The following is a 16,622-nucleotide window of genomic DNA, read 5'->3' on the forward strand; positions in this document are numbered from 1 at the left end:
AGTTAGACGTGCGTTTGTTCCCAACCTTCAGAGGCTGTTCTCAGTCTCTACAAAACCCCATACAAATCTCTTTGCTCCTTTCCTTACGCTTCACTGAAGGGCGCAACGACTGGAACGATCTCGCCGAGATCAGACGCATTGCGAAGGCTGCCCAAAGCGGCAACCAGACAACCCAGCTGGATCACTGCGGCTTTCAGAACAGTCAAAACACAAGTTCTGATATATATAAAAAAAAAGAACATACAAGGTACCCCGGGTTGTGAAGCGCTTTAAAACGTGGCACTAATCTCGTACGCGTCGCACAAGCAGCTGCTCCAGCATTTTGGGCACTCTGGGTGTGTAAGGGGGCTGCCTGCACGGGGGAATAAAATGCGGAGGGGGACTGGGAACGGGCGTCGCAGAGGACAGCGGGGAAAAGCCCTCTTCCTCCCCGCAGGCGTCCCCTAACAATGCCAAAACCTCGTGTAACGACCTCTCTGATCTGACAAATACTTTCCAAACCCGCAAAAATTACTTCTTTAGGTTGCCACAGTCAACCTGGTACACGAGGAGGCAGGCGGACTGCAAAAGGGGCCCATCGCCTGGTAAGTGCCGAGGTACGGAGCGCTTCGGCCGGGGGGGGACCCCTGAGAGCGGCGGCGGGGAGGCACGGCGGGGCCGACGGGCCGAGGGGCTGGGCTGGGCTCGGCGGCGGCCCCGCGGGGCGGGGGCACGGGTGGGGTCTGGCCGTGACTGATGGGCCAGATGCGGTTGAATGTTTTAGAAAAGGGGGGGGCCCTGGCCGGCTGGCGCGGCTTTAGCTTCGGGGTTTGGTGCGCGGCTGATTGCCGCCGGCTCCTTGCCGCAAGCCCCTGTCCCTCTCGCCTCCGCAGCCGCGGGCGCTCATCGCCGGCGAGCGGCGGCAGCCGGCCCCGGGAGGCGGCAGCCGGCCCCCGGCCCCGGGAGGCGGCAGCCGGCGGAGCGCGTTTCCCTCGCTCGGCAGGCAGAGCCCCGCAGGCGGCGGGCGGGGAGGATCGGCTGGGCTCCGCTTGGCGAGGTGAGCGGGAGAGGAGCGAGGGGCAGAGCGGGGCGACGCCGAGCAGGTCCGGCCGGCCGGGACTTGTCGCCCCAGCCGCCGCGCAGGTTCTCGCCCCGGCGGCTGCTCTGCAGCCTGCACCGCCGGCACCGCCGCCCGTCCCCGTCCTGTGGCAGGCAGCGCCCCGGCTCCGTCCGCGGGCGGCGGGAGCGACGGCGGCGACCGGCGGGGTGCGGTGTCCCCGCAGCTGACGCCCTGTCCCCTCTCTCCGCGCAGGTCGGCGCTGACGGCGGCGGGCGCCCGGCAGGGGATCGGCCGTGCCTCAGCGCCATGCCCGCTGCCCGGCCGTGGCGGCTGCCCGCCCTCCTCCTCCTGCTCCTCGGCTGCCGCGTCGCCGCCGAGAGCCACGGGTCCCTGCGCCCGCCGGGACCGGGCAGGCAGGGCCCGCCGGCGGCGGCCGAGGCCGCCCCCTCGACGGCCGGGACCCCCGCGCTGCGGGGCGCCGCGCCCAACGCCTCCCGCCCGGCCGCGCTGCCCAAGGGCGGGGGGGCGGCTGGCGGACGGCCGCGCTCGGCCTCGCCCCCCATGTGCACCGGGCAAACGGAGATCAAGGAGACTTTCAAGTACATCAACACGGTGGTGTCCTGCCTCGTCTTCGTCCTGGGCATCATCGGCAACTCCACGCTCTTGCGCATCATCTACAAGAACAAGTGCATGAGGAATGGCCCCAACATCCTCATCGCCAGCCTGGCCCTGGGCGACCTGCTTCACATCATCATCGACATCCCCATTAACGTCTACAAGGTGAGAGGGAGCCGGGGATGGGTCTGGGAGCGGGCGCAGGGGTGCGGCGGCCTCTCTTCGGGGCTCCCCGACGGCCCCCGGCAGATACCCCAGCACCAACCGTGGCTGCTGGGGGCGGGAACGCGCCCCATTTCTGACAGGGAGACACCCGGCGGCTAGGCCTTATGCCAAAAACCTGCCGAAAGGCGGTATTCTGGTGAGATGTTGTCCTTGTTGTCCCACATGGCACCTCCTGCGTGCCCCAGTCCAGGGACTGGGAATGGGGCAGAAGTGTGCGGCTGGAGGTCGCCAGGCTCTGAAAGTCATCTGGCAACAGGTGCTGTCCCAGGGATAAGGAAATAAATGCAATAGATAAATGTGCAGTGGGTTCATGACTTCCCTTCCTTTCCCCCGAGGAATGGAGGAGGAGGCACAGAAGACCCTCTCCTGTGGGGTGGGTACCACTCGGTCCCTCCTGCAGAGCTGGGGCAACCTTAGTCATATAGTTCCCATGGGTCCGTACAGTCGCTGGTGGCATGGGCGCTTTTTCAGGAGGAACCGAGCTCATTCATACTGAGCGATTTGTAATTAGTTTTAGACGTCCAACAGTTGTGAGGCATGATGCTCTCCTGAGCTGTGATCTCTTTCCCCCCGTTGGCCAGTGTTGCAGCATGGGCAGCCGAGAGGGAGTAAGCCACACCTGCTGCTCTTGCACCTTCTTTACTCTGCCCTTTGACGTGATAAGACTTGCCACGGAAGGAGGCCAACCTTAGTCTCGTCTACCCAGCTTGCGCAGTCCATTTGTCCTTAAGAATTCGTTGGGCAGTTGAATCCAGCCTCTAGTTACAGTCAGCACTCTTGGGAGGGATGCTGGAAATAACGAGGCATCTTCTGCCTGGAGCTTTTACAGTCTGGGTGCCTGAGCACCCATCAGCTACTGCATGAAGTGAGCATGAGAGCCTTCATCTATTCCTTCTCCTCACTTCATACGTATGTTTGTAAACTTGAGGGGTTTCCAGCCTTGGAAAACCAGGTTGAAAGGATGGGGTTTGAATTCAGTCTTCTGTATCCATAGTGATTACTCCCAGAAGCTGCTGAAATGCGAGAACCCTGTATCGTTATCCTTGTAAAGTACTGAAGTATTACAAAGCAGGGAACATCATAACTGCGTTAAATTCATGAGCTGGATAATTTGGATTACACAAGAGTTCTTCAATTTGGAGTTTCAGTATTTTCCATACTATACATTTATCGTAGTTCTTGTGAGGGACATGTACTCTTCTGAGTGAGAGTGGAATTTATGAAACAAAATACTTAAAGTGGTTTTGAAAAAGTCTGTATTTTCATAAAAAAGATACTGAAGAAAAAGATTTTTTTTATCTGTTCTCAGAAAAAATAAAAAAGATTAAATAAAAAACAGCTGCTCAGTACAAGACTTTGCAATCTCAATGACACTATTTCAAAATTAAATAATATGCAATAACATACTGCAGTCCTTATCTTGATTGAATGTCATCAAGTATATCATTATGAATAGGTTGGAGCAGGAATAAAAGGTCAGATTGAAAATTGATAAATATTGTACCAACTGCTAATCCAGGATTTTTGTTGTGTTGTTGATAATGCTAGGAGCTAAGCAATAGCTCTCAGGTGCTAAATCTGTCATGCTGCTACTCATCTTAATGAAGAGCCCATAATAAATTTCTGTTTTCCCTTACAATATTGAGTGAAATATTTGCTATTTTAAAACAGGACTTTTGAATAATCTGAGTTTAAAAAAAACAACAAGCAAAACTTAAGACACTGCGTTATGTAATCAAAATTAAGAGTCTGAGTGAGGCTTGAGTTGATAACTTTTCATCAACTCTAGATCCCATTTAATTCCACCTGGAGAGCAACGTTATGAGGGAGAATACAGTAATGCAATCAAAAGCTGGCTATAATCACACAGCAGTGTGGGAAAAAGATTAGCAAAGGTTTGGTTTGTAAATCAAGTATACTTAATAGCCGTGAGTTGCAATTTTAAACAATTTTAAACTGGATGAAACAGATCTTCAAAATTGCTACCAGATCCTCGGTTAGACAGCTGCGTCAAAAAGAATGTGAGAGAATTTCTCATGTTAATAAAATGCCAGCAGTTTACTCAACAACACTTGTAGTAGAAAGTGTGAAAGCGTCTGTGAATGCTTTCCAGACAGACCCACAAGAGAGAAGAAGAATGTGCGCTAGGAGCAGCATTTTATTAGGTATTAAAAGTGATAACTGCAAAAGATGTCCCCTGTGGCTATTTAAGTTAAGTGAATATGTAAATAGCTGAAAAAATACACAAATGCAAGTTTACATGTCCTAAATTGAGGATATCTAAAGAAAGCCAGGTGTTATCTAGGTTGTGAGGCAAATGCAGTCCTATGTGAAAGATGTTAATTAGTCCACTGCACTTGATAAATTTGAATATTGATCAATACGTTCAGTAGAAAATGGAAAATGTTGGAATCTGTCACCCAGCCAGGAAACTGGGTATGAAATGAGGGCTTGAGGGGCATTCAGTTCCAGCAAGCAGAACCTGGAAGACCTTTTCAGTGTTGAGGGCTCTGGTAAACAATCTGGCCTTGGCTGTACCCCCAGAACTGCAGAATGAGAAGTAGAGAAAAGTCTGAGACAATCATTCTGCAGTACAGAACGTTGTGTCAGTGTTGATACTTCGCAGAATTGCTACTAATCGGATGTGAAGTTGGTGCTATGCCTGGTCAACTGCTTCACTAAACAGATTAAGTAAGCATGTCTTTGTTAATTTGAGGCCACAAACAGCAATTAAAGGTGGGAACATAAGGAACAGAAGGATAGAGTAGGTGGTCAGTGAGATTTTTATGTCATTCTCTGCACTTAAATCTTTGGAAGACAAGACCATGGCAGCTTGTGAACGTCAGGATGCAGGTCTGCAGTTCTGCAGGCTTACACTCATTTTCCCAAATCAATAAAGTTGGTAACTCTCACATCTAAGACACAGAAACAACATCAGGATTGGAAATTCTAAACTTGTATTAGCTCTGCCTCTCATGCATATATGTCTAATGAGATAAGAACATAGACTTAAAAAGGCCGTAATCAAATACTATGATAACATATGTAGACAACATCTGTCATTTTGTAATATTTATTCTCTTATATGAAATCCAATTTATTGTCATGTTCCAATGGATTTTTAACAGGGGGAACAACCTATCCTCTGCACACTCTGACTTTCTGAACTCTATCAATTTGCTATGACAAAAATGATTGAGGAAGAATATATACCTGGAAATGCTGTCACAGGTTCCTTTATCTCAGAGCACAATAGAAGAGCAGAGAAAAAAAATTCCTGGGAAGGAAGAAAAATTGGTCTTCATCCAAGCCAATGGTCAAAGACCAAAGTTAGCTTTGTAGACAATGATTTTTTTTCAGTAATGTATTTTAGGGATTACATAAAATATGTATTTAACATTATATAGTGTTATCAATCACTGGAAATATAAGAAAGGCCAGATTAGGGACTGCATATTCCATGCGGATGCAAACTAGTCCCTTTGCTAATCCAGCTGGCCTCTAAAAAAGGGCAGGATTTCCATAGAAATGTCTTTGTGATGACCTTACTAACTCTTGTAATGCAAGTACTTATAGGGCATGCACCATTGTAAAGCCAACCTTCTCCTAACTTTCAAAAAAAGTCAAGGGACTTGTCTTTAGAAAACATTGTTACTATTCCATATTACAACTTTTGGCCACTCGTCCTTCTGGTGTTAAAGGCAACGGCCATTTTTTTTGGAGAAATGCATTATTTCCTGTCTTTCAACATCTGAACCACCTACTTGAGGTCTTGCAAAGTTCATCTCAGAATTTCTCACGCAAATTTTATTGCTCTCTGACTATATTAGGCTAGAAGTCTGTTTTGCTTAGAAACTCTTTACAGTCAACAAATGCGTCTTATAGGCACTTAGAAAAGATCTGAATTGTCCAGTGGAGGAACCTGTCTAGGCTCTACAGGCAATGGGGTAACTTTGTTCTGTAGATAGATGGGAACAATCTACTCTGAAGTCTAACCTATGAGGTAGTGGAACTGTCTGTATGTTGTTAAAAGTGCATATACATAGTCTTCATCATGGATCTCCAAACTGAAATATGTTGGATGATGTCAGTATAGATTTGTAAATTTAGAGTAGTTTTTTCCATTATGTATACATTTGTTATGTATACATTCACGTAAAAGATGCATGTGACAAATTGCAAAACAAGTATTCTTTTTTTTTTTTTTTTTTTTTTTTTTGGTTCTACCCTGTGTTTATGCTTCTCAATCTGACCGCAGCATGGTTTTCTTAATGGTTACTTTTGGCGCAGTCCTTTCACTAGGATTGGCAAATTGCAGAAATTTTTCACTTTGACATCACTTTATGAACTTTCTGTAATTTTCAAGATGTCTGTATGATATTACTTTATCTTAATTAAATATTTTTTTTAAAGTGAAGTTTCTAAGCAGAAGTTGCTAACAAAGACCCAGGAAAAGAAACTAATTGCATGCCTCATATCAAGATTTACACTGTTTATTGGATAGATCAGTAAAACATTCTTAGCTTAACTAGGAAGTGGGAAATACATTTTCTTGTCTAGAGGGAAGATCACCACCCTCAATATCATAATTATTGTTAAATATTAGTAAGTTTTGTAATGTTGTCTGACTCATCCCTGACCACAGGCTTAATTTCCTGGGCAAACTTCCTGTTTTGAAAAATGCTTGCTCCTAGGAAATACTGAAAAATCCGCACCATCTCAAAAGTATCAGGTGAAAATCTGCCAGTCATTTCACAGATATATTAAAAAAATGTTGCTTGTGAATCAGATGTACCATTGCATATCTGATTTCCCCTGTAACTGCAATTCTGAGTCCTGTCGTCCTGCGGACGAGACTTGCTTGCGAACGCACAGCCAGGAGGAAGAACGAATTGCTGCTCCGCGTTTCTGTGTGCATTCATTGCTCAGGACTGGGACACTGATGTAAATAAGGGCACGCTTTGCTGCTGCTTCCGGCCCGACTGCAGAAGGTCAACAGTTGTGGGTTGGAGCCGTGGCATCAGCCTTCCGGCTGGTGGCCACAGCAGCTGAGCCATCGAGAGCAGCGTTATCGTACTCGCATGCTGGTGTATTCCAGCAGCAGATTATGAACAGCTTTCTGTTTCTAAACAACCAAGAGGAAGCACGGCAGGAACTGTAATTCACAGGGGTGTCTCTGAGTCACATCATCTCTAGGGGCTACTTTCATAGCTGTGCAGCTTTCACATCAGTTTAGGCTCAGATCCGTGTCTGGTCTGAGAAAGTGCATCAAACATATTGGTTCTTTTAAGTAGGATTTCACTTCATTCTGCAATGCGTTCCCTTCCGTTTCATTCTATTTCATTTCATCTTCAACGCATTTCTGTGGCTTAGCAGTTAAAACTTTGCCCATGTGAAATAATTGACTATAACACATCGGAAAATGTTACTCAGAATACAGCCAGTGGTAGACTTCTCTTGGTATTTTACTGATGAAAATGCAACATACTTATTTTTGTCTTTGCTGCCACTTGACAGTATGTCATGGCTCTAAGTCATTTATCATTTGTAAAATGGCAGTCTTTGTACAGATAACCCTATTGTGAATCATAAGAAACTCATTGTACCTATGCAAAATTGCATTAGACTACATCTATACTTCACCAAGAATAATCATTGCTCTTGTCCACAAGTATGATGCTCCTGAATCCTTTACAGTGGATTTTCATTGTACTTTAAGGCAGTGTATTGAGGAGAAGGCAATATAGAGGACAAACAGAAACATCAAGGAAGCATAGTTCAGCAATTAAAACATTCTACTTATTTCCTTTTACTTTTTTAATGTTTTCAAGCTTTTGCTGCAAAGCATATCATTAGCCACTTGCAATACTGTGATAGAGAAACTTGTGGCTCATGCATTAAAATGCTCAAATTTCACAATGCATCAGCTGCAAGAGATAAAGGACATGCTTTTGCAATCCAGTGCAGACAGCTGTGTGTCCGTTCTGCCCCTGATTTAAGCTGGCTGAATGCAAGTAACATTTTGATGTTAAGTTAAATCCAAGCTAGTGCACCCTTTCTCTCAGGAGCCCACATTCACTTGTGTGCAGCCCCATTACAATCCAGCCATATGGCTCCCAAACTGGAGCTGGCTCAAATCCAGCCAGCTTGGAGCACAGGTGTGACTGTCTGCACCTGAGAGTTCGGGGAAATCTCCGACGTGCGTCTGAACCGTTGTGATTTTAGGAAAGAGAGACAGGGAATGTCTTGCACGTACACCAGCTAGTTGTAACTAAAAGTCTTCAACAGAATCTGCCAACAGAAATTTGACCCAAGTTCTGAATTTTAGTTCAATGAAGAAAAAATATTTTACTTTTGAAGTGCTTTTTTAATGAGTCATCTCTGGTTTAATATATACACATATACAATATACAATAGATACTGTAAACAAGTATACAATGTACTTGCTACCCAGTCCTTGGTTTCTATAGCAACTAGGTGTGGCAGGCTGGAGGTTCACTGCCTGATTGATATAAATTAAATTAGTCCAGGTGTCATTTGGTTCTGTAGAGTGTACATTTAGAACACATGTAATTATTCACATTGCAATTTTAATAGTAGTTTGTTACTATCACCCCCTTACAGCAATTCAAAAGAAGTCTCAGGGAGAGGCTTTACTGAAAATACTTTAATTACAGACTGAGTTATTTTCCCATATCACATGAGCAAAAGATACTGTCTGGTTATTACAACCTCATCCCTACTTCCTCTGCTTTATTACTTTCCATAAAATTCTCAAGAAACATAAATCCTTAGGTTTTATTTTTCTGCTTCATTTCTACAGAAGCATTATTCTCTGTCTTACTTAAGTAGATCATTGAAGAAATAGATCAAAGCTGGCCCACGTTACAGTTTTCCTACTGCTGTTCTTTTGAAGATCCCATTTCAGCACAGACTAAAGCGGATTTTTGAAGGTATTCTGCTATCTGAAAATATCGGTGGGCATTTTATAGGGATTTCCAAAAGCACGTGGTCATGAAATATGTAACTTCCTTTGTGTTAAAATAAAACGATACTTAAATTTTATCAGGGCTTTTAAAAAACTGTTGTGGACCATGTAACTGTTTATCCTTAGATGCACATGTATCTGTGCTTAAGGACTTTGCTGAACCAAACCGACATGAGCAGGCAACTCTGTGGCTATCTTCAATCATTTTGGGCCCCAGCAGAATCTATACAATATTGTGATCTACTTCTTATTTTCTTACATGTTAAATGAGATGTCTGAGGAGACCTGAGCCGAGGGAAAGCATCTTGCAATCTCTTTTAGTTAATTACCATTCTTCTTTCCCCTCCTTTTACGTTTTGTAGCCCTCGTAAGATGCCTGAGGAGACCTGAACTGAGGGAAAGATTTTGCAATCTCTTTCGGGTAGTTATCATTCTTCTTTCCTCTCCTTTTACATTTGTAGCCCTCTATCTGCAACAGATCCAAAAGGCCTCATTTGAAGAAAGTTATGAAAAACAGAGATGGGCTTAGATAATGCAACTAATTACAGAAACTCAGAAAGTTTACTTTTGTATATAACGATTGCGACTATTTCTTGGCATAACCTCTATTCTGGAGAGTCTTGTTTTTATGACAAACTGGAATATTTGGCTGCTGCTGTGGTGTATTTGAGCCATTAGAGCAGCTCACAGCAGAGTACAAAGATTAAATGTTTCTAAACTGAAGCTATGAGGCAAAGAGTTCATAGCATCAGCTGTGAGGAAGGTGCTTTCTGTGTCCAGTAAGCCCTGTCCCCTAAATCAGCTAAAATGTACTGCTGGGGATGTGGCAGAAGATTTGCGTTAAAGTGTATGACCCAAAGTGCGATGGACCCAACCTGAAATTCATTGTGCTGTTTTCTTTATTCCGTAGCACTTGTAGGTAAGCTCAATGTGCAGATAGTCCTTTTGGTATTGTAATACAGAATCACTGGAAAACTGGTGAATAAAGATCTTCAGTGAGTGACAGTGACCTGTCTTTAACTGCTGCGAAACATTTAGATCAAACTAGCTATTTAGGCTCCCTGAGTGTCCAGTGGGCCCCGTCTTTCGTTATCAGATGGTCAGCTAACAACTATGAGATGCATTTCTCTCCAGTGTTGCCTGACTTCTCAGCTGATGGAGTGGGCCTAGACGCCAAGCTTCAAACAAACCCCACCCCAGATGTGCACTTCTTGGCTTTGTCCCTGTTCTGATCAGCCTCAAATAATTTTCTGTGTTTCTAGCAAACGGAGAGTTGCTTGGAACATACAAGAAAAGCAATGAATACTCGAGGCACATAAAGCCAATACAAAGATGAGGGAAATCCTCACCTGCTCAGTCATTTTTTGCCATAAACACTCGGGTGGTGAAGTTAGAAGCAAAATGAGTGGAGTTTGCAGGATTTAAGAAGTCAGGACTAAGCCTTTATCATATCTTTACTAAGCCTTTAGCATATCTCACAGCCAGGGAGTGACTGCGAAGCTACTGCCTAGTTTTTAGGACGTACACCTTGGAGACTCCCTTGTGAAAAGGTTCTTCTTGTCAAAGTTTTACATGGTGGAAAAGAAAAGCAATCAGGACAAAAGTCCATATTTCAGCTTTGGGAAATATTTTTTTAAAAATGGTTCGTTTCTGATTGTTGTTTTCTTTTCACAGCTGCTTGCAGAGGACTGGCCATTCGGTGTTGAAATGTGCAAATTAGTACCCTTCATTCAAAAAGCATCAGTGGGCATCACAGTGTTGAGTTTGTGTGCCCTAAGTATAGATAGGTGAGACACATTTTTTCATCAAACTCTGTAATTTCTTTCCAGTACGAGCATTGGCTCAAATTCGCCTTTCCACTCAGCTGATATAATATGAATAAGCTGAGTTTAAGCCAGTTAAACCAGGTGGGTTTTCTCATATTTTTAATTTGCAAATGTGTGCTGTTGCTTCAGGTACCGAGCAGTTGCTTCTTGGAGTCGCATTAAAGGTATTGGAGTGCCAAAGTGGACGGCTGTTGAAATTGTACTCATCTGGGTTATATCAGTGATATTGGCTGTTCCAGAAGCTATTGCTTTTGACATGATTACGATGGAGTACAGAGGAAAGGATCTGAGAATCTGCCTGCTTCACCCCACACAGAAAACATCCTTCATGATGGTAAGACACTGACATTCATAAAATCTCTGGAGCAGTTCCTTGGATCTTCTCAGTGCTGTGTGGATTGTAACATGCACAAGTGTGTGTGAAATATAGGTGAATCACAGAATCATTAAGATTGGAAAAGACCTTTAAGATCATCAAGTCCAACCAATGAAATGCTAACGAATTTCTGAAGTGTATCAGTTAAAAGAAGAGCATTCAGAAACTTTTGTCTCTTTATGGGCTTTGGGCATGTTACTGTCTTGTCCTGTTTTCTCATCTGTAATATATACCTTACAGAGATGCTTTTCAGGACAGATTGAGCAGTGAGTTATAGGATACTTTCCAAAATGCTCAGTATTCAACTCCTAACAATGTTTTTGCTTTTGTTTTCCTTCTAGTTTTACAAGCAAGCTAAAGACTGGTGGCTGTTTAGCTTTTACTTCTGTTTGCCACTGGCTATCACAGCATTTTTCTATACTCTCATGACCTGTGAGATGTTACGAAAGAAAAGTGGGATGCAGATTGCTTTAAATGACCACTTAAAACAGGTAAAAATTTCTCTCTGACAACTCTGCTGACTGTAGAGAGGATGACAATAATACCTTTACTGACAGTAATACCTTTACAAAAATTTACCTTTGCATGCCACATCATGATTCTGTTCTTGTATGATGACTTCAAGATTAGTAGTAGGGAGACGTTTCCTAACAGTGGTGCTGCTGAACTCAGATAATATATATATATGTGTGTGTGTATATATATGTCAGAAACCTAAGATTTTAACTGACAATCACAAAACTGTTTTTTTCTTGTTTGGTGTTAATCCTTCAGGTTTTTATTTCTTCTTTACAATAATGGAAGATGGATATTTTGTAATGAAAACTGAAGTTGTGCCGTCATCTAGAAGCTGGTGCTATAAAATTGTTAACTAATTTGAAACAATTTCATGCTGAACCATAGTGAGGTTAGCAGTATATGTTAGCAGAACAAAACACATTCCAAAACACTAGTACTTAGTAGTGCACCAGACACAAACATCATATGTCACTAGAATTAAACTACATTTGTACTGTAATGTATATTTGTGCTCCTTTCCTCTTACCTTGTTAAAGCTGGAATTGAAATCTCCTGGGGCATTTAAAATAAGACCTGAGATCAAAGCACAAGAAAATGCAAATGAAAACGAGCTGGTGCTTGAAAGTGATTGGGGAGACAAATATGTTCTTCATTTTAATTTAAGTGACTGTTTTCATGTCCTTGATTTTTCATATTATTACTCATACTTTTAAAAATTAGAGATATAGAGAATCAGTGCAAGACATCTGAAATAATAGAAAAAATCAAGTACATATTCGAAGAAAATAAGGTATTTGATGTTCTCCTAACTCCTATTTTGATAGGGGTTTTATTTTGTTTATCAAATATTTGGATATTAGAAGACGACAACAATCAGGAGAGAGAGAGACAGAAACTATACCACTATTCTGTCCAATTTTCTTTTTCAGAGACGTGAGGTGGCCAAAACCGTGTTCTGTCTGGTACTTGTTTTTGCCTTGTGTTGGCTCCCGCTTCACTTAAGCAGAATATTGAAACTCACTATTTATGATCAGAAGGACCCCAACAGATGTGAACTTTTAAGGTGAGTCTGCAAAAATAAAATGCCTGTATGCTGCTGACGTTCTCCATAAGGATATTTGGATTTCCTAATGAAGCAGCTTACTCTGTGTTCCTGAAGTTCTCCCAGCTTCTTCATCCAGGACACTCTGGTTTCACTCCAGTAGCAGAGTCAGAAAATTATGAGGAATCCCCCTGTTTGCACTTTCTTCCTCCTGATCCTTTTGGGACTGTCCTACTGTCTTGCGCCGTTACGAGGGTGGAGGGGGAATTCCTGTTCCCGTTTTCCCTTTCAACAGAACAGCTAGGATTAAATCTGTGAAGAAAACCTCGTGAAAGTGTCCTCCCACAAGTTAAGGTGGTTGGATCTTCTGAAATCACTTTCATGAGAATGGTCTACTGATTCAAAGTTTATTATTGAACACAATTGTTACCTCCATGAGTTAATCCTGTTAATATAAGCCACTTTGCTATTACATTTAATAGTTAGTCTTGGTTGAGTGAAGCTGAGTCCAGTTTTCATAGTTGTAAAGCTCTGCTAAGCCTTGCCAGAAAAAATAAGAAGTGTCTCACTTACTTTAATTTCCACACAGCTTTTTTCTTGTGATGGACTACATTGGTATTAACATGGCTTCACTGAATTCCTGCATCAATCCAATAGCTCTGTATTTGGTGAGCAAAAGATTCCAAAACTGCTTTAAGGTAAGAGTCTGTTGGGAGCTGCTCCTCTGCTTAAAAGATGATGTCAGCAGTAGAATTAATTCCTTGACATGTACAAAGTGTTTTAAATGGTCGTTAAATTTTACTTTCTATTTTAACTGGGTTATGGTAGGTGTTCTCTCCCTTTCCTGCTGAAGCTACATAGAAAGGAATTAGGGATTCGTGGGGACAAAAAGAGAAACCAAAAGAGAGGAGAGTACAATAAAACCTCTTGGCACCATGCTAATCAGTGCTACATCACTTCCTGACTGGAGCTGGCACCCAGCCACTTTGAGAGCACTGACAAAGCAGAGTCGGGCCGCACTGCAGAGATTCACGTCGCCATATCCTCTGCAACGCAACGGGGGAGGGCGCTGGCCCCGGTCCCCCCCATCCTGACCGAGTGCTTAAATCAGTAGGCAGTTATGTAAGGCACAGGGTGCGAGTATCCGCTCGTCCCTTTCCAAAGCCAACATTCTATGAGACAGGCCCGTTCGTAGTTTTGCCGTGGTTTGAGTGAATAGTCCTGGGCACTTGCTCGCCACGCAGGATTCGAGGCTCTGGATCGCATGTGGATTGGAGCCCATCAGTCCTTCAGCCTTCATGTCTGCTCAGAAAATGTCCAGATTTGGGCTTTTTTGTGGTCCCTTCCTGTCTTAAGGCAGTGTATCAGGGTTCTTACATCGCTTACCACAAATACTTAGATTTTTTTTTTTCCTTGCCAAGCATTTAACCGTTGGCCACTGCTAGGCTTATTGCCTGGCTGTGTAAATTCCTTTCTGGCCATATCTTCCAGTCAGAAGCCAGTCAGCTCTACATCTAGCGGTGTCAGGGTATTTCCCAAATAATTGTGAGAGCACATGTTGCAGAGGCTTTAGTGTCAGCCTCATCTTCCCTGTCTCCATTGCTGGCTCCCTGAAAGAGTGACTGGAGCTGAGAGCACATAAGAGCTTTTCACCATTCTTCTACTTAGTTCTCTTCCCTCAAAAAGAACAACTAAATAGCAGCATCTTGCTTAGAAGCATAGCTCACCGTGCATACATTTTTTCACGGAAGATTATCAGAGAAAGGACAACCAGGAGTCATAGTTTTACTTTCAGATGCATTTAGAGTTGCAGACCAGACTCGCAGTGGTATGTGTGTGGCCATTATTACATATAACTCAACATAACTCCTCTTGCCCTCCAGCACTCCGGTTGCTAATGGGCCATCCCAGTAGTTTAGTGGCCATTTGAGCAATGCAGAGCTTAACCTCGTTTCTTTGTTTACTCTGTAACCCCAAACTAGCAGCTTGCACGTTTGCCATTTCCTACTGCACAACTGAAGAAGGGCAGCTTTTCAGTGCGTTTTGCCACGTGTGCTAAACAAAATGATGTAAAATGTTTATTCCTTTTATTTTAACAGTCATGCTTGTGTTGCTGGTGCCAATCCAAAGATCTGTTGTCCCTGGAGGAAAGGCAGTCCTGTTTAAAGTTCAAAGCTAATGATCACGGATATGATAATTTCCGCTCCAGTAACAAGTACAGCTCTTCATAAAACAAGCACAGAAGGTATATTCTCTTACATTAATGCTGGTGCCTTTCTAAGTAAAAGTGGCAATTACTTTTAACGAGATGGTAACGTTTAGAAAAATCTAGTTTTGTGTTTGCACAAAAAAAGAATGTAAAAAAAAAATTGCCCCAAAGCTGTGTCACATTGAAAATCACAGACATTTATAAAATCGTCATTTATGGAAAGAACAAGTCATTGTTAGCACTTCTGAATCAACACTTCCAAATGATCCCCACTTCCTGTACATTAAACGATCATTTGTGTTCGCTGTAACAGTTGTAGGAACTGAAGTCACAGTAATTACGAAGCAGTATAATATAATGCTAATTGGATCAAAGCCATTATTATATATAACAATGTATTATCTTTTATAAAGCAGATTAACCACCATCATTACTGTGTTTTTTTTTTTTTAATAAAACATGAAATACTTTGTAATAGAAGTTTAAAGGTAAAAAAGTAGAATTTTTATCGGGGTATTATAGAGGTAGCTAATGAAACTGTTAAAGGATCCAGTCAAATTGAAAGTGCATTTCACTCTGATGATTGCTTTTACATGTTATTGTTAGAAGGAACCTCCCAAAGCCTCTATAAATACCATTTTGTAACCACTGTGCGTGTTCAGTGCATTTGGCAGCACTTTGGGTATAGTCCATTTCACTGTTTCCACATTATTCATGTTTAATGACAGTGGAGGAGAAAAAAACACACCAAAAGCAAAAATTAATGCTACTAAAATCACACAAACGATGGCTAGTATTGGAAAACAGCTATTTTTAACTGAAAATGAATTGATTGTATCCTGTGTAAACAATGGGCATTCACGAGCCTGACGGTTCTTTACTCGAGATACTTTCACGACAATTTACAACTGGTTTTGCAATCCACATACTGTCTTGGGGCAAAATCCTTTAGAAATAGCAGGTGGAAAAAATATAACCAAGGAAAACAGAGGAACTATTTTAATTTAGATTTAAAGCTTCATAAAGAAAATAATTCATGGACTGTACTTTTAGTGAACTATGAACTACTTCTAGTACTATGTAGCACACTCATCTTCATACTGTTTTAAAATATGTTCTACTTCTGCAGTTCCATATTTATGGGCTTAAGAAGATGTGTGATTAGTTTCTGCTTCTGTAAATAGTTTAGTGAAGCATAATTAATTATAAAGTATTAAAATATGGGCAGGACCCTGTAAGAAAACAGAAAGATAAGGATGCCTGTGGTAAACATGATGTGTGTTGCCGGGAGCAATGCACATTTTGTACATACATGACAGGTCATTCTTTGACTTTTCATTTCCTATTAATTTGTTACAGATGTCCCCAAAGACTTATTAACATATTTCGTGCACTAAGGCATGAGTTTTTCAAGAAAAAATGTCATGTAACATACTTTTATAAAAAACATGTTTTCAATAGGCACGGTATTTTATTATAATAAAAATATTTATCTAAACTCAGGAATTTTTTTAATTTCCAAATTTCACATGTAAGGATTTTTACCTTTTTTTCAAGTCTTGATTAACTTCAGATTTTTTACTAAAGAGCCTTAAATAGACTCAGGATGGAAACAGTTTTCATTAAAATGTTCAGCTGATGTTACCTTAGATGGGTTTCATCTCGTCTAACTTTAGGTAGCGACAGCTACCTTGCAGGCCAGCTAAAAACAGGTTAGGTGAACCCCATTCCTGGTGTTGCCCCCATCAAAAGCTAGTAAGTGTATGCTTGTATAATCAAGCTG

General features: G+C 42.5%; 1 protein-coding gene across 1 annotated transcript; it reads left to right on the forward strand.

The window, feature by feature from the left end:
• Window positions 1–1,345: 1,345 nt before the first annotated feature.
• On the forward strand, window positions 1,346–14,861 carry EDNRB (endothelin receptor type B; the record flags this gene model as incomplete). The annotated part of the gene is made up of 7 exons (XM_082003024.1): window positions 1,346–1,819; window positions 10,542–10,654; window positions 10,823–11,027; window positions 11,411–11,560; window positions 12,518–12,651; window positions 13,220–13,328; window positions 14,730–14,861. The coding sequence occupies 7 exons, from the start codon at window positions 1,346–1,348 to the stop codon at window positions 14,859–14,861; spliced, it is 1,317 nt and encodes a 438-aa protein (XP_081859150.1).
• Window positions 14,862–16,622: the final 1,761 nt, after the last annotated feature.

Source organism: Phaethon aethereus, assembly GCF_964289735.1.
Source record: "Phaethon aethereus genome assembly, chromosome: 1".
In the NCBI taxonomy this organism is placed as follows: Eukaryota; Metazoa; Chordata; class Aves; order Phaethontiformes; family Phaethontidae; genus Phaethon; species Phaethon aethereus.